Below are 26,311 nucleotides of genomic sequence, written 5' to 3' on the forward strand. Positions count from 1 at the left end.
TTTAGAGAAAATGTAGAAATATAAAAGGACCTTGTATTCTCTTTCTTAGCCCTAGGGAAAGATAAGGATTACATGGATGAATCAGAACATGCAAATTATGACCGATCTCGACTCATTAAAGACTTTGTTCCTAAAGATAATTCTGAATCCAAGACAAGACTGTCTAAGGTAACACAGACTATATTTATATCTATAAATAATTTCTTTAATGTGCTTTGAGATATATGGTTTAATGTTTTTTTTACTATAAAATGAAGGACTATATCTATAAATGTTCTTTGAATACATAACTTCCTAAGCCTTTCAATTATTTTTAATATTGTTCTAAATTATGGTGGAGAATATTGCAAGTCAAATAGATTAGCATACCACTTGAAGTACTGAAACTTAATGATCATAAGGTATGTGTGTGTGGACAACATATTTATATTCTCAAATTTTCATAATCTGAGCCATAAAATTATCCAGCAATAGTTTATTTTGTTCATTTCTTCAGTTTTAATGCCTTGATAGGCATTATGGTTTAATGATTTTTTTTTCTAAGTAAACAGATTTTATTTGAAGGGTTTTTGAAGGGAAGGAGGAAGAGAAAAGTGGGAGAGAGTGGAGAGTAAGAGAGACAGAGTAATGAGCTCAAGAGAGAATTCGGGCTTCTCCATGAATGGAGAGAGCCCCTACACACATCCCAGCCTTAGACAGGAAAGCATGAAAGTACACATCTCAAGTGGGGAGAGGTGGGGGACACGTGCTCAGGCACTACATATGCTTGGCCTCATGGATGCAAGCAGCACGCGGGCTTGGACAGCATATGCTCTGGTGATTTTTTTTTTTTAGTATAAAATGAACCAGGATTAAAACGTCAGATTCATTTCTTACTAACCTAGATAGGTTAAACTCACTACAGGTTGCAAGTCATGTTGTCTATTTAACAAACTTCTTTTTTGATTATACAAAATACCCATATTGGGGCTAGAGCGATAGCACAGCGGGTAGGGCGTTTGCCTTGCACGCGGCCAACCCGGGTTCGAATCCCAGCATCCCATATGGTCCCCTGAGCACCACCAGGAGTAGCTCCTGAGTGCAGATCCAGGAGTAACTCCTGTGCATCGCCAGGTGTCCCCCCCCCCAAAAAAAAAATATTAAAGTATCTAGTAATAGGCAAAATCAAACAGTAAATAAACCCTTGCCTTCTATTACAAAACTTATTTCCAAGCAGTGAGTGTGGGAAGATGAAAATCACATTAGTAGTGTCTTAGGAACAGTGGTAGAGGGTCATGGGCACTTTGTGGTGGTGGATCGTAGTAACTTTGTATATCTATATCACAAACTTTAATGTAATTGTTACTATATTGCCTAAACTGTAATTTTTTGTTTGCTTGTCTTTGGGCTGCAGCCAGTGATGCTCAGGGCTCTTTGCTCAAGAACCCCTCCTGAAGGACTTGGGAGATTCCTGGGTTTAACTCTTTTGCTCATCCATTTGCTCAATCGGGCACCAGTAAGGTTTTCATTGTGAGACTTGTTGTTACTGTTTTTGGCATATTGAGTATGCCATGGGAGCTTTCCAGGCTCTGCGATGCGGGCGAGATACTCTCGGTAGCTTGCGGGCTCTCCAAAAGGGACAGAGGAATTGAACCCGGGCTGGCTGCGTGCAAGGCAAATGCCATACCTGCGTGTTATCGCTCCAGTCCATTTATTTTATATGTCTTATAAAATATATAAAACATATAAAATATATTTTAATTAAAAATCTATTTCAACTAAAAAGCAAACATACCCAAACTATATATACATACATAGTTTTATATATTTATAAAATATATTTAATATATATTAAATTTTAAAGCAAACAAAAAGACAAGCTACCACTTATAAAATAAATAAAATATTGATAAACAAAATACATGTTGCATTATAGGTGGCATCACTACATTGTATACTTAAACTCTCTAGGATAGTAAGCCTTAAAATTCCTTATAACAGAAAAAATATGAAATGGCACAACTTAACTAGATTTATTGTGGTAAGAATTTTGTATATATACATTGATTAAATCATCAGGTTACATACCAAAACAAATGCAATGTTATATGTCAACAGAATCTAAGTAAACCTGGAATAATAAAAAAATGCAGTACTTGAAACATTAAAAACTCACTATGTAAAATATCTTATGACAACATGAAGATCAATAATATAGAATAATGGTAGTTAATTAACAAATGAATGGCTAGAGGGTTCAATTTTTATAATACTTCTCCTTTGATACCACAAATCTAGAAATGAAATGAAGTTTTGGATGCTTCCAAATTCTATGTCATCTCATGTCAAATACATTTTGATACTTTCCAAGACAAATTCTTACAGTCCAATTTAATTGATTCAAATGGTATGTGATTTTGTATGGAGAAGATGGAATGCCACATCAGGCTATCCTGTGACTTACTCCTGGCTCTGTGCTCAGATTTCACTTCTGGAAATGCTCAGAGGACCATAAACAATATGTGAATAAAACTGGGGTCAACTGCATGCAAGGCATGCATCTTACCCGTTGATCTATCTCTCCAATTTAAGTTAGAATGACTTTGTAAAAATGAAAAAAAAATGATGAGGGGGTTCTAAACAAAAAGATAAAAAAGAAAAGAAGGATAAAAGGTACAACTTACCTTTACCTCCAAAAATTACTTTGTGGTCAGTTGTCCTTATGTGGCTAGGAATCACTTCCTTGAATAAAATGCTGTGATATTTTATTTGGTATGAATTTGATTAACTGAATATTTATTTCTAATCACCACCAAGAAATATTTATTTCTAATCAGCACATTAAGGTGTAAAAGCAGAACAATTTAAATGTTACATTAAAGGCCAAAGAAATAGTACAGCAGGTATGGTACTTACCTTGTACATAGTTGACCTGGGTTCAATTCCTAGCAACACATAGTCTTCTGAGCTTCACTAGGAGTGATCAGTGAACTCAGAGCCAGGAGTGATCAATAAGCAAATCTACATATAGCCACAGCCATGCTCAAGGCCCCTCTCTACACATTCAGACAAACCTCATTCAATGAAGGAACCAGAGGAATCCAGGTGTGTGGGACCCGGGTCTGAGACCTCCTACCCTGCTTGGATCGGGACTGGGCCTCTTCTGCCCAGATTTCCCATTTTCCAGTAGCTAGGCAGTCACACCCGGGGACTGCCCCAGGTGCTGTGTAATCCCACCAGCGGCTAACATCCAGAGACTATAAAATCAAACTCCCGGAATACATCTTATAGCCTAGTTCTCCCGCTGGGACAACCTGGCATGCTACTGAGAGTTTCCTGCCCACATGGGAGAGCCTGGAAAACTCCCCATGGTGTATTCATATGCCAAAACCAGTTACATTGTTGGGTCTCATTCCCCTCATCCTGAAAGAGCCCCTAATACGGCACCATTGGAAAGGACGTGTAAGAGAGGCTTCTAAAATCTCAGGGCTAGGGCGAATGGAGACGTTACTGAGACCACTTGAGAAATTCAACGATCAACGGGATGATGATGATGATGATGATGATGATGATGATGATGATGATGATGATGATGACATGTAGCCAAATAAATAAAATTGTATAAAAATGGCACCAAACTTTAATAAATAGATGAAGGAATGAATGTTTTTACCATTTTAAAAAATTCTTCTTTGGGTTTGTTTCATTAAAAGGAATCATCAATTGGAGCCAATAATCTATAGATTAACTTTGCAAATTTGAGGTTTATCCTTCCATGCATACTTTATTTTTCTCTTTGTGTCTATCTGATTACTACATGGATATTAAGATAGTCTCTACTTAAAGCACCAGTTTGGAGACAAACACGATATGCTCCATATAATAACAAAATAAATGAAAGTTAAATAAAATTCCTACTCCACTACCCACTATCCACTTCTATTGAAAAATACAAATTTACCAACTCTCACTTAGACTACACCTGACATAAAGTTTTAATTATGATATTAAACTTAAGCCAAGTTAAAATATGTTGAGCACTGAAATGAAAATGTGTATGGTTTTGATATGAGAAATAAGAGAATAGTGTGTGCTTATGATAAAAGATGCTAATTGGTCAGTCTAAGTAATCTTTTTTTAATTCTTATTTATTTATTTATTTTTAATTAGTGAATCACCGTCAGGGTACAGTTACAGATTTATACATTATTGTGCTCATGTTTCCCCCATACAAAGTTCGAGAACCCATCCCTTCACCAGTGCCCATTCTCCACCACCAGTAAACCCAGTGTCCCTCCCACCCTCCCCAGTCCCGTCTCCCCCACCCCAAACTGCCACTATGGCAGGATATTCCCTTTTGTTCTCTCTCTCTGATTAGGTGTTGTGGTTTGCAATAAAGGTGTTGATTGGCCATTATGTTCAGTCTCTATTCTACATTCGGCACGAGTCACTCCTCCCCTGCATGACCTCCGACCACATTTTACTTGGTGTTCCCTTCTCTGAGTTGCCCAGAATGAGAGACCAGCCTCCAAGCCATGGAGTCAACCTCCTAGTTCTTACTTCTACTATTCTTGGGTATTAGACTCCTAGTCTATTATTCTGTATTCCACGGATGAGTGCAATCTTTCTGTCTGTCTCTCTCTTTCTGACTCATTTCACCAGTCTAAGTAATCTTAATCTTATGTTCCACTGAATCATCCACATTACATCTTGCTGTACTATTGAACTTCTCAAACTGTGAAAGAATGTCACATGTCACCAGGTTGATTTGAACTGTTCTTAGTGATTTTGTCAAAACATGTCCACTTTTATCTATTTTATATATTTGGGAGCAACATTAATCTATTTCAATAAGTGGTTCCATTACAAAAATTTAAAAAATAAATTATAAGCCACTTGGTTAGGCTACTTGCTTGCTTAGATAATATCTACAAATCACAGACAAAAATATTCTGAGTAGAATAAGTTCTTTATGGGCATTTGTCACAAAGGAGCACAAACTTTACTTTTGCTCTCAAACTAGTATATATTTAGGTCTTCAATTGATAAATTTGTCAGTCTCCCTCTTATTCCATTCTATTAAATGATGTGCATAAAATTATTTATGTCTGTTCTGTATCAGATAATGTTTTAAGTTAGTCTTCATGACATTAATGATATACCTTTTTTACATTTAAAGTAACTTCCATATGGTATAAAATAGCATGTATACGGACTAGAATAATGATGCACTTATCTTGCATGCAATTGACCAGATTCTATCCCTAAAACTCTACAAAGTCCCCAGAGACCTTCAGAAATGATCTCCCACACAGAATCAAAAGTAAGCAAAAAGCACTGCTGGGTGTGCTTCCCCTTAAATAACATGTGTATATAATTTACTATATGACTGAAGAATTGTACGTTACTTGCTTGAGATAATATATTGGTTGCAACTTGCCCTGAGAATATTATATATTGCAAACTGTACTTTATTTCTTCAGAAATAAACTTGATAGTCAAGGGACCAATTTAGACGTGACAAAGCAAGTTTTATAGAGTCAGCAGGAAGAGAGTAAAACCTCTTAAAGAAAAGTGGTTTTTAGAGTAAACTATACTGTAAACAATTACAAGCTACTAAAGTTTGTCATTAACTATGAAATAGATTAAAAAGAAATAACAGTTCTTCAAGGTCACGTATTAGATTGAATTTATGAGGAAAATATGTTGAGCCGATCTGTGAAAACAATTAGCTCTAGAAATACAATCTGACTAGTTTTTTGGAAATGATATAGATGTTACATATGTTTCATAATGTAGTTTGTCAACCCCGTGCAAACACTTCCTCACATATTCAGGAAGTTTTTGTTGTCTCCACATGTTCTCAAACACTCGCCGTTGCTGTCTTTGACATAAGCCATTCTCAGGTGTGAAGTGGTAGCTCCTATGGTTTTGTTTGCATTTCTCTAATGATCAGTGATGATGAACACTTCTTCATTGGCCTTTCAGACAGCTAGACATCCTAATTGGAGAAGCATCTATTAACACATCCTTCCTAGATTTTGCTTTGTTCAATAGCACAGCAGATAGGGCATTTGCCTTGCATGCAGCCGACCCGGGTTCGATTCCTCCACCCCTCTTGGAGAGCCTGGCAAGCTATCGAGAGTATTCCACCTGCATGGCAGAGCCTGGCAAACTACCCATGGCGTATTTGATATGCCCAAAACAGTAACAACAAGTCTCACAACGGAGATGTTACTGGTGCCTGCTTGAGCAAATAGATGAGTGATGGGATGGCAGTGATACAGTAATACTGAACACTGCTGTTAAAAATCATGATCTTTAAACTTATATCATTTGTAATATATATTTGAGTTTCAAAATCACGATTACATTTACTATGATTTATTGATAGTGATAAACTAAGTTTTTGTTTTAATAAGCAAAAAATATTCTGTATAATTTGCAGCCTCATGACCTCTTAGAGCCTAGTTCTCCCTCTAGAGAACCTGGCAAGTTACCGAGAGCATCCTGCTCTCACGGCAGAGCCTGGGCAAGCTCTCCGTGGTATATTTAATATGCCCAATACAGTAATAATGATGGGCCTCATTGTCGCAGAGCCTCCAATATGACACTGCTGGGAAGGATGAGTAAAGAGAGGCTGCTACAATCTCAAGGCTAGGATGAATGGAGATGTTACTGGTGCCCGCTCGAGCAAATTGGTGATCAACGGGATGACAGTGAAACAGTGATACAGTATAATTACCAGGATGCAATTCAGAAAGTAGACATCCATGTAAATGGAGAAAGTCAAGAGGCTCTAGAAATTAGAGAAAACACTAAGTAGGGAGTAAGTCTAGCGTTAGCTACCCTCCAGCTTTATGTTAGAAGCCATAGTTAAATGCTCCAAGGCATAATGTTGAGAGAAAATTAGCCGCAATTGTTTTATTTTTCCTTTTTGTCTTCTCTATTTTCAATGAGACTTTGCAGTTTATCAAATGAAGAGAATTTATTGTATTAGCCTTATTCTAGCCAAAATATTGGTGCAGAAATAATGACATGCTAGTTCTGGGTCCAGTATTGGTTCTTTCTTGGGGGCTAGAGAGATAGTACAGAAAGAAGGGCACTTTTGGGACCACCACCAGCAGTACTCAAGAATTACTCTTGGCTCTGCACTTAAGGATCCCTTCTGGTGGGCTTGGGCGTGTCAGGAATAGAACGCGGTTTGGCCACGTGCAAGACAAGCACCTCACATGCTGTGCTATTGCTTGACCAACTCATCCGTGACACCCCATATGGTCCCCCAAGACCAACCAGGATTGATTCCTGAGCACAGAACTGGAAGTCAACCCTGCCTGACCTCATTGGGTGTGACAAAAGATAAGAAAGTTTTCTTTCTTGGCTACTCACCTACAGTTTTTTGAGTAAACTGGAGCTAGCTTGTGGGAGGATAAATTTATGACAAATTGGGTTGCCTTGTAAGCCCTATTACAAGGCAGACAGATGTTTGAAAATCTAGTGGTAAAGTACAGGAAATATATACTCATTAGAAAGTATAGATGAGAGCAGTAGCAGTAGTTAAGCATAGCCTATCCACAGAGTCATGTGGCAAGTAGATATTGAGGATGGGTTAAGTTCTCAGTAATAGGTAAGGAAGACAGCCATAAATGTTAAGGGTAGATTGTATGTTGACTAATTCCAGTGACTCTTAACATAAATTCATCTTCAGGAAGATTTGCACAATGGCCAAATTCCTGAAACATACTTCTATTGCCTATTTATACTTTATAGAACACATATATAGCTCTCTGTAGCATTGTCTTCCCTATGTTTGATTTGCTCAAGCGGGCACCAGTAATTTCTCCATTGTGAGATTTGTTGTTAACTGTTTTTGGCATATCGAATATGCCACGGGTAGCTTGCCAGGCTCTGCCATGTGGGATACTCTCGATAGCTTGCCAGGCTCTCTGAGAGGGATGGAGAAATCCAACTCGGGTTGGCCACATGCAAGGCAAACAACCTACCCCCTGTGCTATCACTCCAGCCCTGTATAAATTCTATAATGTAAATCACATCTCCTGGTAAATTATCTAAAATTTTATAAATTTTATGTTTCCTTTTTATTTAAAATATTATTAACTTTGTGATAACATTAAATCAAGGTAGAATTCCAAAATAACCTATTGAACTTACTTGTATGATTAATAATGGGCCCGGGTACTATTACAATTGGTGAAAGTTCTTATAGCCATATGGATAAACTTTTGAAGCAACATTTCTTTTGTCCTTAAGAAGCCGGCTGAGAACTCTAGATACAGTCAATTTAGAGAGAACAGATTACTCAGAAAGTAGATTTAATCAGAAAGCGGTGTTAACAATCTATGGTTAATCTTGGTTACAAAAAGCTAACCTGTGAAGTATAATCTGTGGCTTTTGCAGTGGATACTGATGAGTTTACACTTGCTATTGTCCTTGGGATGCCAAAAATAATGACAGATGTTTCCAGCAATGAGTCTGTGAATATAAATAAATATTCCAAAAATTCCTAAAGGATTTTGGACATCAAACCGTGCAGGAAAATAAGTTATGGACTAGAAAACTCTTCGTATGAATATTTTATTAGTTCATTAAATTTAGATCACAAGGCCATTCAGTTTGACTATGTCAACTGACATTGGCAGATGGTGTTCATATTGAACTCAACTGGTAACAGGAATAATTTTCTATTAAGGGTGGAGACAATGATCATACAATAAAAAAGATGAGAAGGAAGTATCTGTGCAGTCTTCTATAATGTGTTTTCCGTCCATATAAGCATCGGTAAATATTTTACTTGTCTGCATATCATGTATAGAGATAAGTCTTCTGAACTTGCCTATTTTTCACCAAGAAATTGTGAGCTTATTACTTAAACTCTAAAATAAATGACTAAACTCAACTGTATGGCTCCACCATTGATTATTATGAAAGCAATTAAATGTGGATTATTAGTGTGTATTAAGATAATCAGTTTCTAAAGAAAATGCTAATATTCCCTAGATAGGTCCCCAGAATTGTCATCTTCATATTTAGTCTCTTGCTATGTAAATAATAACCTAAAAGTGTAAGTTTCCTATGAAATGTGAGAAATACAGAAAATAATCTTACATTACTAAGTTTTTTGATTAAATTTATCAAAAAAATTAAATTTATTTAAATTTACTTTGTATTTTAAATTTATCTTCTTGTACTATAAAAATGTGTTTTTCTAAGTGCAAAGAATGCCCAATATTGTATGAAGTCAGTCTTTCTCTGATATCAAATAAAGGTTATTCTCTGTGAAAACATGAAAAACATCATCTTCCTCACTTGTGCTATTTAATGAGTAGTGTACCTTGAATATCAATAACCTTCCCTAGCATATAATGAGGATTTTATCTACACTAGTTATTTGATAATTTTTTTTTTAAGATTCATTATTTGTTTCCCAGATACGGACATTATTGGTAAATTACTTAAACTCAAATGTATATGTTGCCAAAAAAATGGCATTATTTCTTAGCTGAGTAATATTTCATTTTGTGAATGTAATATAGTTGCTTGCTGTTCATTTGGGTTCCAAGTTTGAAACAATTATGAGAATTGTAAATAATTGTGTAAGAGTTTTAAAAAATATATATGATTTTTTAATGTATAAATATTCTCAGAATACGTGTTCAATTATTTGGGGGAGGTCATTTAAATACTTTTAAATAACTATCTCATATGCTATACCAAAATAAGTTATTAAAGAGTAAAAAATTAAAAATGAAATTGCGAAAATAAAATGTGCAGTTTTTTTCCTAATTTCATAGCAGTAGATAGCATTTGTTAATGGCCTGTCTAAACCAACAGTAACAGGTCTATGTAAAAGTTGATAGATTTGACTAAATAGTATAAAAATTATTATAAAGTTAAAAAATAAGGAATAAGATACGGTGAACTGACATGATAGAATGAATATACTTGCTAAATAATGGCCAAAACTCATAATACTCTTGGTCTATTAAAACATAACAATATAATTTATAAAAAGAAAATAAAATAATTTTAAAACATTAGAGTTTAAAATACAAAAATGCGGGCAGATAGAGAGAACAGAAAATAGGGTATTTGTCTTGTAGCAATGCATATGGTCCCCAGAGTTTGCTCGGATTGATCCCTGAGTGCAGAGCCAGTAGTAGACCCTCACCACCACTGAGTGGGGTCCCAAACTCAAAATAAATAAGTAAATAAGTAAATAAATAAAAAATAAAATAGTAATGATTCATTTATTTATTGCTATAAAATATTTATTTATTTTTTACTATAAAATAGTAATAAATAAAAGAAAAGCATGAATGCATTTGTAGAAATGCAAAGATAATTTTTTTTTATTTATTTTTAATTAGAGAATCACCGTGAGGGTACAGTTACAGATTTATACACGTTTGTGCTTATACTTCCCTCATACAAAGTTTGGGAACCCATCCCTTCACCAGTGCCCATTCTCCACCACCCGTAAACCCAGTGTCCCTCCCACCCTCCCCAATCCCATCTCCCCCCCACCCCACCCTGCCACTGTGGCAAGGCATTCCCTTCTGTTTTCTCTCTCTAATTAGCTGTTGTGGTTTGCAATAAAGGTGTTGAGTGGCCGCTGTGCTCAGTCTCTAGCCCTCATTCAGCCCGCAACTCCCTTCCCCCACATGGCCTTCGACTACAATGTAGTTGGTGATCGCTTCTCTGAGTTGACATTTCCCCGGAACGTGAGGCCAGCCTCGAAGCCATGGAGTCAACCTCCTGGTACTTATTTCTACAGTTCTTGGGTGTTAGTCTCCCACTCTGTTATTCTATATACCATAGATGAGTGCAGTCTTTCTATGTCTGTCTCTCTCTTTCTGACTCATTTCACTCAGCATGAAACTTTTCATGCCCATCCACTTAACTACAAAATTCTTGACCTCCTTTTTTCTAACAGCTGCATAGTATTCCATTGTATAGATGTACCAAAGTTTCCTCAACCAGTCATCCGTTCTGGGGCATTCGGGTTTTTTCCAGATTCTGGCTATTGTAAACAGTGCTGCGATGAACATACATGTGCAGATGTTGTTTCGATTGTACTTTTTTGCCTCTCTGGGATATATTCCCAGCAGTGGTATTGCTGGGTCAAATGGGAATTCAATATCTAATTTTTTGAGAGTCGTCCAAATTGTTTTCCAGAAGGGCTGAACCAGTCGGCATTCCCACCAGCAGTGAAGAAGGGTCCCTTTCTCCCCACATCCTCTCCAACAGCGGTTGCTTTTGTTCTTTTGGATGTGTGCTAGTCTCTGTGGTGTGAGGTGGTATCTCATGGTTGTTTTGATCTGCATCTCTCTGATGATTAGTGATGTAGAGCACTTTTTCATGTGCCTTTTGGCCATTCGTATTTCTTCCTTGGTAAAGTTTCTGTTCATTTCTTTGCCCCATTTTTTGATGGGGTTGGATGTTTTCTTCTTGTAGAGCTCAACCAGTGCTTTATATACCATTGATATCAACCCCTTATCTGATGGGTATTGTGTAAATATCCTTTCCCATTCTGTGGATAGTCTTTGTATTCTGGTCATTGTATCTCTTGCGGTGCAGAAAGATAATATTTTTTAACCAAAATTGAATTTAAAATAAAATGAAGTCTAGGATCAACACTGTAAACTGTTACTATATTCATTGATTTAAGATTGATGAAAAATATCTGGAAAAATTAATAATAATGAATGCCCTGAAAGATTCTTGTTTTTTGGTTCAATTTTTGGAATATATTCAGACACTGTGTTAGGTGTTAGGACAAATAAATTGTTATGGATAAAGATACTTCTCACACTGTGGTTTGTGTGGAAGATGGGTAGAAAGAAGCACTTAAAGATGCGAGAATAAAAGAGGAAAATTAAGCATATTATTACACTCACACAATGCAAATAAAATAAGTTTACAAATTATTAAATATGTTGAGAGGTAATCACATTATGTAATTATGTAAGAAGTTGCTTATAAAAGTAGCATTGTGTATACATGAACATAGAAACATTTCTAATTCTTTTTTAATAGAGAAAATGTATGGCATTATAGCCAACAAATATTTATGCATAGTGTTTATCACTGAATAGTAAAATTCCAGTGACTCAAAGCTTATTTCATGTGCTGTTAAATTTAAGCCATAAATGTTATGGAATTAGCATTCACACATCTAGCAAATAACTAAATTTGGATTTTAAATAAAATGGTACTGTTTCCTAGAATTTCTTTTTCACTTTGCCATACTGACGAGACAAGAGAAATTCAGGAGTTCATATTTTCAGTTTAGTACTCCTAAGCAACATTGCAATTATTCTATCTGAAATGTATTGTTCACTCATGCATAGAAAGATATGGTAAGTTTTTTATATTCATTTTTAATTTAATTTTTGTAATAACTCAATGAGAGTCCTCTAGAATAGTTTCTCCATTACCAATAAAGCCATGGGGTTTCAAAAAAGAGTTGTTTCTTCACCAGTGGTAGAACTGGACAGAAACAGATCTAGGTTATGTCTCTTTATCTTCATAAACAGCTGCCTTTTAAAAAATTTAGTTCAATAGATTGCTACTGTTAGATATGTTAGAATAATAGATTTCATAAAATTTCAAACACTATTCTTAGTGCCATAGCCTTCATTTTAATAATTCTTATGTTCACAATATCTCTGGATTGATTTCCTCTTACATTAAGCAGACAAGTAAATTATACAGTACTTTGTTACTAACTTAATGTTATTAAACCTCAGCAAACTGTCCAAAGTAGGGAGAAGGGAGAAGGGATACTATTTGAAAATAAGTGGGCAATATATATATATATATTTATATATATATATGTATATATGTATATATATGTATTTCTTTTTGGGTCACACCTGGCGTTGCAGAGGGGTTACTCCTGGATTATACACTCAGGAATTACTCCTGGTGGTGCTGTAGGGGGCCATATGGGATGCTGGGAATGGAACCCAGGTCGGCCGCGTGCAAGGCAAATGCCCTACCCCCTGTGCTATCGCTCCAGCTCTTGGACCAAATGTTTTCACATGGGTCCACTATATAGTCTATGAAATTCCCCCTACAAACCCTAACTTTCCATAAAAATCCCTTTGTTTTCAACAGCGCTGTCACTATGTCAAGGATAGAAAGGGGATGCTTTATGTCAAGGAAAGGAGATGCTTTATTTGACTTTTCATTTTTTAAAATTTAATTGGTTTTTGTTTGCAATGTTATTAATAATGGTTTCTCCACACTAACCTATTAATAATCCAATACCACATCCATCACTAGTACACATACCTGCCTTACAGAAAGACCACACCCACTTTCCCATTTAGTTCCCCGAAGGGAGATATTTTAGTTATAAGAGTAGGTTTAGGTGAGATATGAATTTACTGTGGCATATATACAATAGCACAGTGGATAGGGTGTTTGCCTTGCATGTGGCCGACCTGGGTTCAATTCCTCCATACCTCTCGGAGAGTCTGGTAAACTAGTATTCCACCCACATGGCAGACCCTGGCAAGCTATCCCTGGCAGATTCGATATGCCAAAAACAGTAACAACAAGTCTCACAATGGAGATGTTACTGGTGCCTGCTCAAGCAAACTGATGAGCAATGGGATGACAGTGATATAGTGATATATCTTTAGTATTTTTCAAAAAACTATGTAAGGGAAAATGTGTCTATTTGATCAAAAATTTTTTAAAAATTCCACATTTTCACCATTGGTAGAAATACCTTGTTAATAGAATGCCTGTACTCATTTGTGGGATATAACAAGCAGTATGACACTAATACCTAAATACTGGTTTATGGTTCCAAGCTTGACAAAGTGGGAGTGAGGTGGGGTTACTAGGGCAGTTAGGATAGAGAAAGGACCACTATGACAATGATAGTTGGAAATGATCCCTCCTGACAAGAACTGAGTGCTGAAAGTACATACATAAAGGGATATACATGATAACCTTTCAGTACCTGTGTTGAACCCAGCCACAGCCATGCTCAAGGCCACTCTCCACAGTCAAATGAGCCTCACACATGAAGGAACCGGCAGAGGAACCCAGTGTGTGGGACCCAGGGCCGAGATCTCTAAGGCTGCTCAGATCGGGACTGGGCCTCTTCCACCCAGATTCCCCATTTTCCAGAAGCTGGGCAGTCACACCCAGAAACTGCCCCCGGTGCCATGTAATCCCATCAACGGCCAACATCTAGAGACTATAAAACCAAGCTCCTGGATGCCTGCGGCCACGGTGAGACCTCACAATATCAGATAGCCTAGTTCTCCCACTTGAAGAACCTGGCAAGCCAGCCAGAGTGTACTGCCCGCACAGGAGAGCATGGCAAGCTCCCCGTGGCATATTTATATGCCAAATACAGTAGCAATGATGGATCTCATTCCCCTGACCCTGAAGTGCCTCTAATGCAGCACCATTGGGAAGGACGAGTAAAGAGTAGCTGCTAAAATCTCAGGGCTGGGATGAGTAGAGTCGTTACTAGGCCCTCTCGAGCAAATCGTTGATCAACGGAATGACAATATATACATATTTCTCAGAGAGTCCGGCAAGCTATGAAGAGTATCTCTCCCACACAGGCAGAGCCTGGCAAGCTACCCATGTGTATTTGATATGACAAAAACAGTAACGATAGTTCTCATTCCTCTGACCCTGGAAGAGCCTCCAAGTCATTGGGAAAGATGAGTAAGGAGAGGCTGCTAAAATCTCAGGGCTGAGAGGAATTGAGAGAAATAGGAATGCTGGAGCTCGCTCCAGTAAATGGATGAATAAAGGGATGACAGTGATATAGTGATTGCAAAACATGATGCTTAAAAGAGAAACAGTTATAGAAAGAAAGTGGGGAGAAGGAAGAAGAGGGGGGGCAGGAGAGAGGAGTAAGGGAGAGAGGCAGGCTTTCTAGGGGTGTGGTTGGGAGAGAAATAGGGAAATTGGTGCTGGGAAATGTACTCTGGTGAAGGGATGAGTGTTGAATCATTGTATGGCTGACACCAAGTCATGAAAAACTTTGTAACTGTGTACCTTATGGTAATTTCAATTAAAAAATAAAATTAAAGGAAAAGAAATATTGTGTTTAGTTGATGCATAGGACAGTTCTGGAATCATTGATTTTCCCCATGAGTGCTTAATAGCACATCATGGGAGATCTCCTTCCTAACATTCCTGAAGGAATTTTGATCTAAAACTAGAGCCACAATGACTGGTCTACTTAAATTAAATATAATTTTATGGAATTAGTAAATACAATAATATGTGAGCATCTTGTTGGTGCTAATAATTGTCCATTTGTTATTTATTTGTTTGGTCATAATAAGCTCACAGTATATCACTTCTCTAGTAAGAATAAAGGCAGAGAAGTCAAATGAAGCTGATGTTTTTGGGGAAGGATACTGGGACCATTGATGGTGGAGAATGGACACTAGTGGAGGGATGGGTACTCGATCATTGTATGACTGAAATGCAAGACCAAAAGTTTGTAAGTCTGTAACTGTACCTCACGGTAGTTCACTAATTAAGTGAATTAGTGTAAGTCAAGGAAGAACCCCACAAGAACAACAAACCCCATAGAAAGATGACACAAAACCCCATGACAATAATCTCTCTCAATGTCAATGGCCTAAATGCACCAATTAAGAGACACAGAGTGGCAAAGTGGATTTGGAAACTAAACCCAACATTCTGCTGCCTGCAAGAAACATACCTGAACAGTCAGAGCAGAGCAAACACTGACTTGAAGTCAAAGGGTGGAAAACAATCCTGCAAGCAAATAACTCTCTCAAAAAATCTGGTGTGGCAATACTAGTATCTGACAACATAGATTTCAGGTTGTAAAAGATTAGAAGGGACAGCAAAGGTTACTTCCTATTTTTCAAAGGATATGTGCAACAGGAAGAAATCACACTCTAAAAGATATATGCACCTAATGAGAGACCGGCTAAATAGTTAAAACAACTCCTAACAGACTTTAAGGAGGACATCACTAACAGCACAATAGTAGTCAGAGACTTCAACAATGCCGTATCACCTCTGGATAGATTGACAAGAACAAAACTCGGCAAGGAAACACGGACTCTGAAGGAAGAAATAGGAGAGAGAGGCCTAATAGACCTATACAGGGCTTTACACCCCAAAAAGAAAGAATACACATTCTTTTCCAGTGCACACGGAACATTTTTCAAAATAGACCACGTACTGGGCCACAAAACATGCCTCAATAAAATCAGAAAAATGGACATTGTATCAACTATCTTCTCAGACCACGATGCACTGAAGATAGAAGCTAATCACACACAGACACAAAGAATCAAAACAAACACCTGGAAATTAAACAGCTCAGTGTTGAACAATGAGTAGGTCAGGAAGGAAATCAAGGAGGAAATCAAGAGATACCTTGAAACGAATGAAAATGAAGACACAAACTACCAAAACCTATGGGACGCAGCTAAAGCTGTGTTAAGGGGAAAATTTATAGCTCTGCAGGCATTACTTAGGAAGGAAGAAAGGGCCTAGACAGATAGCTTGACTTCACAGCTCAAAGCCTTAGAAAAGGACCAGAAAAAGGAACCCAAACCAGACTAAAGGAAAGAAATAATAAAAATCAGAGCAGAAATTAACGACATGGAAACCCAGAAAACAATACGAAAGGTCAATGACACCAAGAGCTGATTCTTTGAGAAAATAAACAAGATTGACAAACCACTAGCAAGACTCACAAAGAAAGAGAGAGCGAGAACCCTAATAAACCGAATCAGGAATAAAAAGAAAGACATCACAACAGAAACCAATGAAATCAAAAGATCGTCAGAGACTACTTTGAAAGTCTGTAATGCACGAAACAAGAGAACCTAAAAGAAATGGATGAATTCCTTGATTCCTACAATCTCCCAAGACTGAACCAAGAAGACTTGGAATACCTGAATAGACCCATCAATGTTAAGGAAATTGAAACTGTAATCAAAAATCTCCCCAGAAACAAAAGCCCAGGTCCAGATGGACTCACTGGCGAATTCTTCCAAACATTTAAAGAAGACCTTTTGCCAGTTCTCCTCAAGCTTTTCCATGAAATTGAAAAAATAGGAACTCTCCCAGTTTCTATGAAACACACATCTCCCTAATACCAAAAGCAAACAAAGACACCACTAAGAATGAAAATTATAGACCAATATCCCTGATGAACACCGATGCGAAGATCCTCAACAACATATTAGCAAATAGGATCCAACAACTCATCAAAAAGATCATACACCATGACCCAGTGGGATGCAAGGATGGTTTAACATTCGGAAATCAATCAACATAATCCATCATATCAACAAAAGTAAAGATAAAACCATATGAGATATCATTAGATGCAGAGAAAGCATTTGACAAGATCCAACATCCGTTCATGATGAAAACTCTCACCAAAATGGGTTTTGTAGGAACTTTCCTCAAGATAGTCAAAGCCATCTACCACAAGCCTACGGCAAGCATTATCCTCAATGGGGAAAAACTTGTGCCTTTCATCTAAGATCAGGCACAAGACAAGGATGCCCACTCTCACCACTTCTCTTCAATATATTACTGGAAGTACTTGTGATAGCTGTAAGACAAGAAAAAGATATTAAGGGCATCCAGATAGGAAAGGAAGAAATGAAACTTTCACTATTCCCAGACGATATGATACTATATCTAGAGAAGCCTAAAGCCTCCACTATGAAACTCTTAGAAGCAATAGACTTATACAGTAAAGTTGCAGGATACAAAATTAATATCCAAAAATCCATGGCCTTCCTATATGCAAACAATGAGACAGAGGAAAGGAATATGAAAAAAGCAATCCCATTCACAATCCTGCCCCAGAAAATCAAGTACCTCAGAATCAGCTTAACCAAGGAAGAAAAGACCTCTACAAAGAAAACTATAAAACGCTATGCCATGAAATGAAAGAGGACATGAGGAAATGGAAAGACATCCCCTGCTCATGGATAGGGAGAATCAACATTGTCAAAATGGCAATACTCCCCAAAGCCTTATTCAGATTCAATGCGATCCCTATAAGGATACCCATGACATTCTTCAAAGAAATGCCTCAAGCAATCTTAAAATTCATATGGGACAACAAACGCCCAGGGATAGCTAAAACAATTCTTTCGAAAAAGAAATGAGGCATCACCCTCCCCAACCTTAAACTTTACTACAAAGCGGTAACTATTAAAACAGCATGCTACTGGAACAAAGGCAGAGCCGCAGACCAATGGAACAGGGTAGAATATCCCTACACACAACCTCAAATGTATGATCATGTAATCTTTGATAAGGGAGCAAGTGATATGAAGTGGAGCAAGGAAAGCCTCTTTAACAAATTGTGCTGGCACAACTGGACAACCACATGCAAAAGAGGGCTTAGACTTTGACCTGATACCATGCACAAAAGTCAGATCAAAATGGAATAAAGATCTCAATATCAGACCACAAACCATAAGGTACACTGAAGACAAGGTTGGTAAAACCCTCCACGATATTGAAGATAAAGGTATCTTCAAAGATGACATGCAACTGGCCAACCAAGTGGAAACAGATATCAACAAATGGGACTATCTTAAACTAAAAAGCTTCTGAACCGCAAAAGATATAGTGACCAGAATACAAAGACAATCTACAGAATGGGAAAGAATATTCACCCAATACCCATCAGATAAGGGGTTGATATGAAGGGTATATATATGGCACTGGTTGAACTCTACAAGAAGAAAACATCCAACCCCATCAGAAAATGGGCCGAAGAAATGAACAGAAACTTTACCAAGGAAGAGATATGAATGGCCAAAAGGCACATGAAAAAGTGCTCTACGTCACTAATCATCAGGGAAATGCAGATCAAAACAACCATGAGATACCACCTTATATCACAGAGACTGGCACACATCCAAAAGAACAAAAGCAACCACTGTTGGAGAGGATGTGGGGAGAAAGGGACTCTTCTACACTGCTGGTGGGAATGCCGACTGGTTCAGCCCTTTTGGAAAACAATATGGACGATTCTCAAAAAATTAGAAATTGAGCTCCCATTTGACCCAGCAATACCACTGCTGGGGAATATATCCCAGAGAAGCAAAAAAGTATAGTCTAAATGACATCTGCACTTATATGTTCATTGCAGCACTGTTTACAATAGTCAGAATCTGGAAAAAACCCAAGTGCCCTAGAACAGATGACTGGTTGAAGAAACTTTGATACATCTATACATGGAATACTATGCAGCTATTAGAAAAAATGAAGTCATGAACCTTGCATATAAGTGGATCTATATGGAAAGTATCATGCTAAGTGAAATGAGTCAGAAAGAGAGAGACATACATAGAAAGATTGTACTCATCTGTGGAATATAAAATAACAGAGTAGGAGACTAACACCCAAGAATACTAGAAATAAGTACCAGGAGGCTTGGAAGCTGGCCTCACATTCTGGGGAAAAGCAGCTCAGATAGAGAAGGGAACACCAAGTAAAATGTGGTTGGAGATCCCGCACGGGAATGGAGATTCGTGCTGCAAGTAGACTAGAGACTGAACACAATGGCCACTCAACACCCCTATTGCAAACCACAACACCCAACTGGAGAGAGAACAAAAGGGAATACCCTGACACAGAGACAGGGTGGAGTGAGGGGAGATGGGATTGGAGTGTGGGAGGGATGCTGGGTTTATTGGTAGTGGAGAATGATCACTGGTGAAGGGATGGGTTCTCGAACATTGTATGAGGGAAACATGAGCACAAAAATGTGTAAATTTGTAACTCTGTAACAGTACCCTCCCCTCACAGTGATTCACTAATTAAAAAATAAATTAATTAAAAAATAAAAAAATAAAAATTAAAAAAAATAAAGAAAACCAAAAAAAAAAAAAAAAGAAGGAGGACAAAGCTGGGTGTAGATCCTGAGCACCACTGGGTCCAAAACTAAAACATGAAAGTGTTGTCTATTTTACCCACCACTCTGCCCCTCCATCCCTGCTCTTTCATAGAATAAGCAAATGGAGGCTAAGTGACTCCTTGTCACCATCAAACTGGATACGCAGTCAGAAGGAAAGCTGCAAAGGCCACACCTCTATTAAGAACTGCATTTGGCTGTATATAATAGAGGCATGCACCAGGGACTATAGAATTCACAGGACAAGGTCATCAGATAGGTCAAGAAAAAGTTCTGAGTACTGGGGAATTATCATTGGAGACTAAAAATGCTGTGCTTTCCTGAATATTTGTAAGGAAACAGTAGTATAATCATTGCTTTCCTACTATTTTCATCTCTCCACTATGTTCCATTCCTTATTCACACCGGCATGCTCTTTCTTTATTCCACCTATGAGTCCATCAAAATAAAAATATTTGGAGCAGCTATTGATGTTCTCAATGGAAATGTCAACACGGATAACTTTTTGTTGGGCTTATTGAATTATTACTTTTGCTTTTGGATTTTTTTTAAGATTGTTGATTTTTCTGTAAGAAACAAATCAGGATTCCATGAGTTAGGAAGACCAATATAGTTTTATTAATCTTTTGATGAAATACACATTTTAACCATAGTTGCTACAGACTATTGTGCAAAGTTAAAATTTTCTATTTTATGAAGCTGCTGGAAAACTAACTTTCAAGTGTGCTGATTAACTCAAAACTGTACCCATTAAATCTCTGCGTCTTAGTTCGGTTTCTTGTCAGTGAGTCCCAATTACAAGTTGTCCTGTGGAGACTTTTTTGACAGAAATAAATGTAATCCTTTCTTGCATCTCATCATGTGAAAAAGTTAACACTGCAGGGGTGCAAAATCATTCAATTTCATTTGTTTATTTTTCTAGATAATAGCTACTTCTACTGCTTCAAGATTATGATCTCTTGATTATATCTTCCAGAGTCTATATAACACAATGCTAAGTTTAAGAGATGCTGGATTTTTCAGGAACCACAAAGGCATTATTGTACCTGTTTAAAGTGAACAAGAAAAGGAGACAATTTTCTTGAAAAGGTGGAAAACTATATTAAAATTCCAGTGAACCTCACTCAGCTATCAAAAACATTTCCTGGCTTTTCCAAAAAAGAAAAAAAAAAGTTAGTTTTGTTTTTCAGACCACTGTTATTCAGACTGAAACATACCTCCCACCTCTTATGCTAATCTACTCATTTGGATCACACAAAAATGTGCAATAGATTATTAAAAAATTGACAGTAAAGTATTCTCGTCAAAATGTCACTGAAATTATATGACTAAATCTTACTTCAGTGAGTCATACCGAGGTACTATTAACCAATGACACTCAAAGTCAGCCCATAACCGCCCCACTAAAATTTAATGAATAAAAAAAAAACAATACAGAATCGCTTTTCAAGAGATGAGCCTTATTTAAAAATCATTATTCAGATTCAGGCATTTAAAGAGTTGTCTAAAAACCCTCCAGTCAAATGCTTTGTGCAGCATTCAATATGTAACACTCCAGCTAATGGAAAAAAAGCAGACAGTGGAAGGGAGAACTTTCTGTTGTCATGCTGAAGAGTGCTTTAAAGAAGATTGTCATTTGAGACTCCCTTGTCAGCAATGAAGGATTCCAAATGCAGCTGAACCCAGAATTCTGACTGTGGTATGTTTAAAAGTGCATCAGTCTAGGAATTCTATATTAATTTTGTGGTTTTTTTTTAAATATGTAGAGAAATTAAGAATAACTGATACTTATTTAAAATCTAGTGATGAATATGTCACTTCAAAATATTAGAAATGTCTGTAAAATAAGAAGTGGAAGGTCTAAGTAGCTGGTAAGCATCACTGTTTTTTTCTCCTGTTAACTGCTCTCAAGTTTTAGCTTTTTAAATATAGTTGTTTGTGGGTTCATTGAAAGTTCCAGTTATTTTGCTATAGTATAGCCGATTATATACTATTTATACTTATAGTTAATTTTACACCAAGATTAGGATTTGATAAAAAGTGAAAACTATATAATTACTTGTCGAAGTACATTTTTAAATTGTTAAATTATTTTTATATAAGATGTTTTAATAATGTTAAAGCAGATAATATAATTAATATGAATTTTAAGAAGTAAATATCTCAGCCCTAAATATTAAAATGTGTGAAACAACTCTAAGATATGCTGTAATTTAAATTAAGGAAACTGTTTTTCAACATTCAGTTTTTATTTTCATGTGGTTATAGATGTGGTAATAAAATGAGCTCTAGACTCAAATTAAAAGAAAAAGTAAATGTCAAGTGCTTCCATTTAGAGAACAGGAGTGTAATTTCAAAATCTACATTTAAGGCAGTATTACTAATTTGCAAGTAAGTTATTTTACTTAAGCAAAATGAGTATGTAAAAGAAACATCTTTTATACTATATTTAAAATATAAAATAAGTAAAAAGGAAAAATATTCTCTACTTCTTTTTCTCTAAATGCTACTTAAAGCTTACATACTAAAAATATATATTTTGTTGAAATCAAGTAGAAAATTATTCTATTCTTCATCATAGACTCTTCCACTCAGAAAAGCTTAACTTTTTCTTGTCATTAGATATTCCAGAGAACATTTGATTTGGGGAAGATAAAAATGAGTGAAGGGAAAATAAAAGATAGTTTAAGAAACAGTACTTCATCATACAGTGCCTATGGAAATTCAGCTGGTATTTTGTAATTTTTTTGACATATTAAAAGAGTACTCTTGGGAGAGAGAGAGAGAGAGAGAGAGAGAGAGAGAGAGAGAGAGAGAGAGAGAGAGAGAGAGAGAGAGAAATAGAGAGAGGGAGAGAGAGACGAGAGAGAGAAGGAGAAATGGAGAGAGAGAGAGTGAAGAGAGAGAGGGGGAGAGAGAGAGAAGAAGAAAGGTGCCTGCCATAGAGGCAGGCTGGGGTGGAGGGTGACTTAAAGGGGTGGGAGGGAAACTGGGGACACTAGTGCCTGGAAATTACACAGGCAGCAGAATGGGTGTCGGAACATCTTATGACTGGAGCACAATCATGAACAATTTTGTAATGCTCTATCTCATAGTGATTCAATTTTAAAAAAAGAGCACTCTTGCTCACTTTATCATATTTATTTGTTTCATGTTTATGCGTCTAATTACATTCAGAGTATTTAGAGTCATACTTTGTCCGGTTTTGCAGGTCAGGTAACCCCGTTGTTTCAGATCCAATCTGAAGTCTCAGCTTCAGTGATTAAGTTTCTATTTTGTTGTAACCCCATTGATACCATGTTACTCAGTAAACTAGCTCTATTTCATAGGCCACGGAAAGTGACTAAATCATCCAGATCAATTTATTGGACTGCCTTGGGAGAAGTAGGAAATTAAATTTTCATAGTTATGCCTAATCTTAAGTGAATTAGTGTTAACTAAATTAATACTTGACCATTAATTTGAATGCAGCTTCCGGTTTCAGAACTTTTTCAGAGTTGATTATGAGCTGCATAATTTACACCTAATGCTTCTATGCAGTATGTATGCTTTACTGTATCAGGAGCAAATTTCTAAGTAGATTTTGACAAATGGTTGAAATAAAATATAAAAAAAGTATGTATTGGGGAGATATTCTTCAGTGAAATGAGATTGTATTTTTTGATATTTAAGTTTAAATATCACAATCTAAGAAATTGCCAATGGAAGCTATAAATATCTAATTACAATATGAAAGAGGAAAGTTTTTAAAATCATTTTTGTTTTGGTCGGGTTTGAGGGATTGGGTGTACCTAGCTGTGCTCAGGGATTATCTCTGTCTCTGTATTCAGGGCGTCGGTGCTTGGGGTGTCATATGTGGTGCTGGGGATCAAAACAGATAGCTTTGTGCAAGTCTTAAGCCCAGTGCTCTTTTCTGGTCCCTTAAAAAGGTGTTTTAAAATTATAATGGCCTATAGGACTTGTTTAAGAAAACCAAATGAGTGTGTTATGGTCTATACTAGCTGGTGAGGTGTGATGTTGTGTTTCTGAAATGTATGTGGTATGCTGTAATCAGTACAACTTCAGTTTTTGAAAATTGAGGAAATTTACTTAAAAATGAACAAAACGAACAAGCAAATAACTATGCTAATCATGGTAAACAGGTAGCAGGCTTCGTTGCCCAGATAATTTGATAAGAAAGTTCTGGTAGACCCAGATAATCCGTATTTCTCGAAAGTTCTTGGATACTTTTTTTCTTTTTTAATTCGGTTAGTGGTACAACATTTGAGGACCACTGCCTTAAACTTCCCTTTACCATATCCGGTTTCCCGTGCATTTTTGAGTATCTATCATTTCCCAGACTATGCCGTGTGCTATGCATTGATGATAAAAATGCCTTCTCTTAAATGGCTAGTAATCCTGGGGAATGTCTAGAAATTAGTAAACTAATGCATAAATCTCTTTCTAATGTCATTAGTGGGCAGAGTAGTGGAAGACATGCCGCTGTGGGTGATTAGGGAAGCAACTGCTCAGAAGACATTAAAGGCGTGAGCTGAGTGATGAGTCGGTTGTGGGAAGACTAGGGAAAAGAGGCACTCCTGGCAGAGAAACTTCTCTGCTTGTGGCCTTGTGAGAGGAAAGACCTTGGTGTGTTTGAGAAATTGCTATGTGGCCTGTGTGGCAAGGACACGAAGACTGAACAACAGGGATGGCTGAAATTGGAGAAGAGAATGAGGTGAGGAGCACAGTACTGCAGGGGGCCTGGGGTGGGAGGCTGGCTTTCATTATAAAGGTTTGAGACATTTCTCTGTTTTCATAAATCATTATTAGTGGGGTGAATGGGAGGAATGCAGATGGTACTGCAGCAGTCTAACTGAGAGATAATGGCAGTTTGATCAGAATTATTTGTAGCTGAAGAAGACATGTCAGCTAATTTCTAAGACCAAAATGTGGAAACCACTTAGATATGAGAACCCCCAGAGTGTCATTTACAAACATATGAAAGTGAAGTTGATAGTAACATTATAAGAAAGTTAAAGAAAAGGCAGGTTAGGAAGCAGTATCCCACTGTGTCTGTGTATGTGTGAAACCAATCATAACGGTAGGATAATAGATTATTATTTTAGGTGATTTTTATGCAATGAGAAAAATGCCCATTTTAATGAAATTCTAAATTCAAATATTTTATTAAAAAGAAAAATATTTTATTGAAAACCCTGTGACTTTGAGAATAGAATTTCAGGTTGAATAATTGTTATCCCTCTGTGTGCACGCAGTTGTGTGTGCATGTGTGTGTGTGTACAACAGTATATTTGTGTGTACATGCATACTGCAGGCACTATACAAACTTTAGTAGATCAATATAAATAAAAATAGTTTCTGCCCTCAAACTTTTTCAGTTTTCAACACAAGATATTAACAAGGATTATAAGAGCAGCATTTCTCAAATGTTAGTATGTATAGATTTATCTATTATATTGCTTGACAGCCCTTTCATAACCAACAGTATAATAGATTTAACATTTATACACACTCTCCATTTTCTATTTCCTATGCATTTGCATGTAAATTTTCCTCTGCTTTATAATACTTGTACTCTTTCTGATCCTTGTTCAGCAATGAAATCATACATTACTTTCAAGGCTATAATTTTAGAGCCATTTTAAGTTTATAACAAAATTGAAAAAGAAGTATAGAGATTTTCCATATGTCTCCACCTCCACATAGAGTCTTCCCCATTAGCAATATCACTCCCTGAAAAAGCCTAATTTGTCTACCAAAATGTCTTCATTGCAAGGTAGCAACATTTTTACATTGTTATCCACTAGTCACTCCAAATCCGTAGTTTTACATTACGAATAACTCTTGTTGATGCATGTTCTATAGTTTGAACAAATGCATAATGACATATATTGGTTTATTATAATCTTCATCTTCCCTAAAAGTCTTGCACTTTTCTGATTCATCTTCCTTTCCTTTCCACCCACTTTCCTCTATAAATATCAATTGTTTAATTAGCATTTTCATTCATTCTTTTTTTGAATCCATAGCTTCTGGATTATCACCTCGTTGGGATTTTTTATAGTATATAGTGATTTTTGGTTTGATTTATTTCACTGCATAATGTACATGTAAGCTTTCCCTATGTCCTTTTTTTATAACTTGATAGCTTATTTCTTCTCAACACTGAATAATATTTCATTTTATAGTTGAATAATTTATATTTTTCCATTTGTATAATTAGTGTATTTTAAATACTTTTAAGTTTTGATAATTATTAATAAAATTTCTATGAGTATTTTTGTATGTTTTGTTTGAACATAGATTTTCAACCAATGTAGGTAATTATAAAGACCCAATATAACTATATTATACAGTAAGAGTATGTTTGTTTTTTTAAGAAACCCCACAAAG

General features: G+C 36.5%; 1 protein-coding gene across 3 annotated transcripts in view; it reads left to right on the forward strand.

Annotated features, from left to right (window-relative positions):
• ANO3 (anoctamin 3) overlaps positions 1-26,311 on the forward strand; it is a 255,090-nt gene that overhangs the window by 75,837 nt on the left and 152,942 nt on the right. For 2 of the 3 annotated variants that reach the window (XM_055141496.1, XM_055141497.1), the window contains one exon: positions 50-168. In XM_055141496.1, the coding sequence (XP_054997471.1) occupies positions 50-168 (119 nt within the window). Of the gene's footprint in view, positions 1-49; positions 169-21,062; positions 21,618-26,311 lie in introns of those variants that run through there. The other variant, XM_055141498.1, reaches the window with a different exon arrangement.

Source organism: Sorex araneus, chromosome 6 (assembly GCF_027595985.1).
Source record: "Sorex araneus isolate mSorAra2 chromosome 6, mSorAra2.pri, whole genome shotgun sequence".
Taxonomy (NCBI): domain Eukaryota; kingdom Metazoa; phylum Chordata; class Mammalia; order Eulipotyphla; family Soricidae; genus Sorex; species Sorex araneus.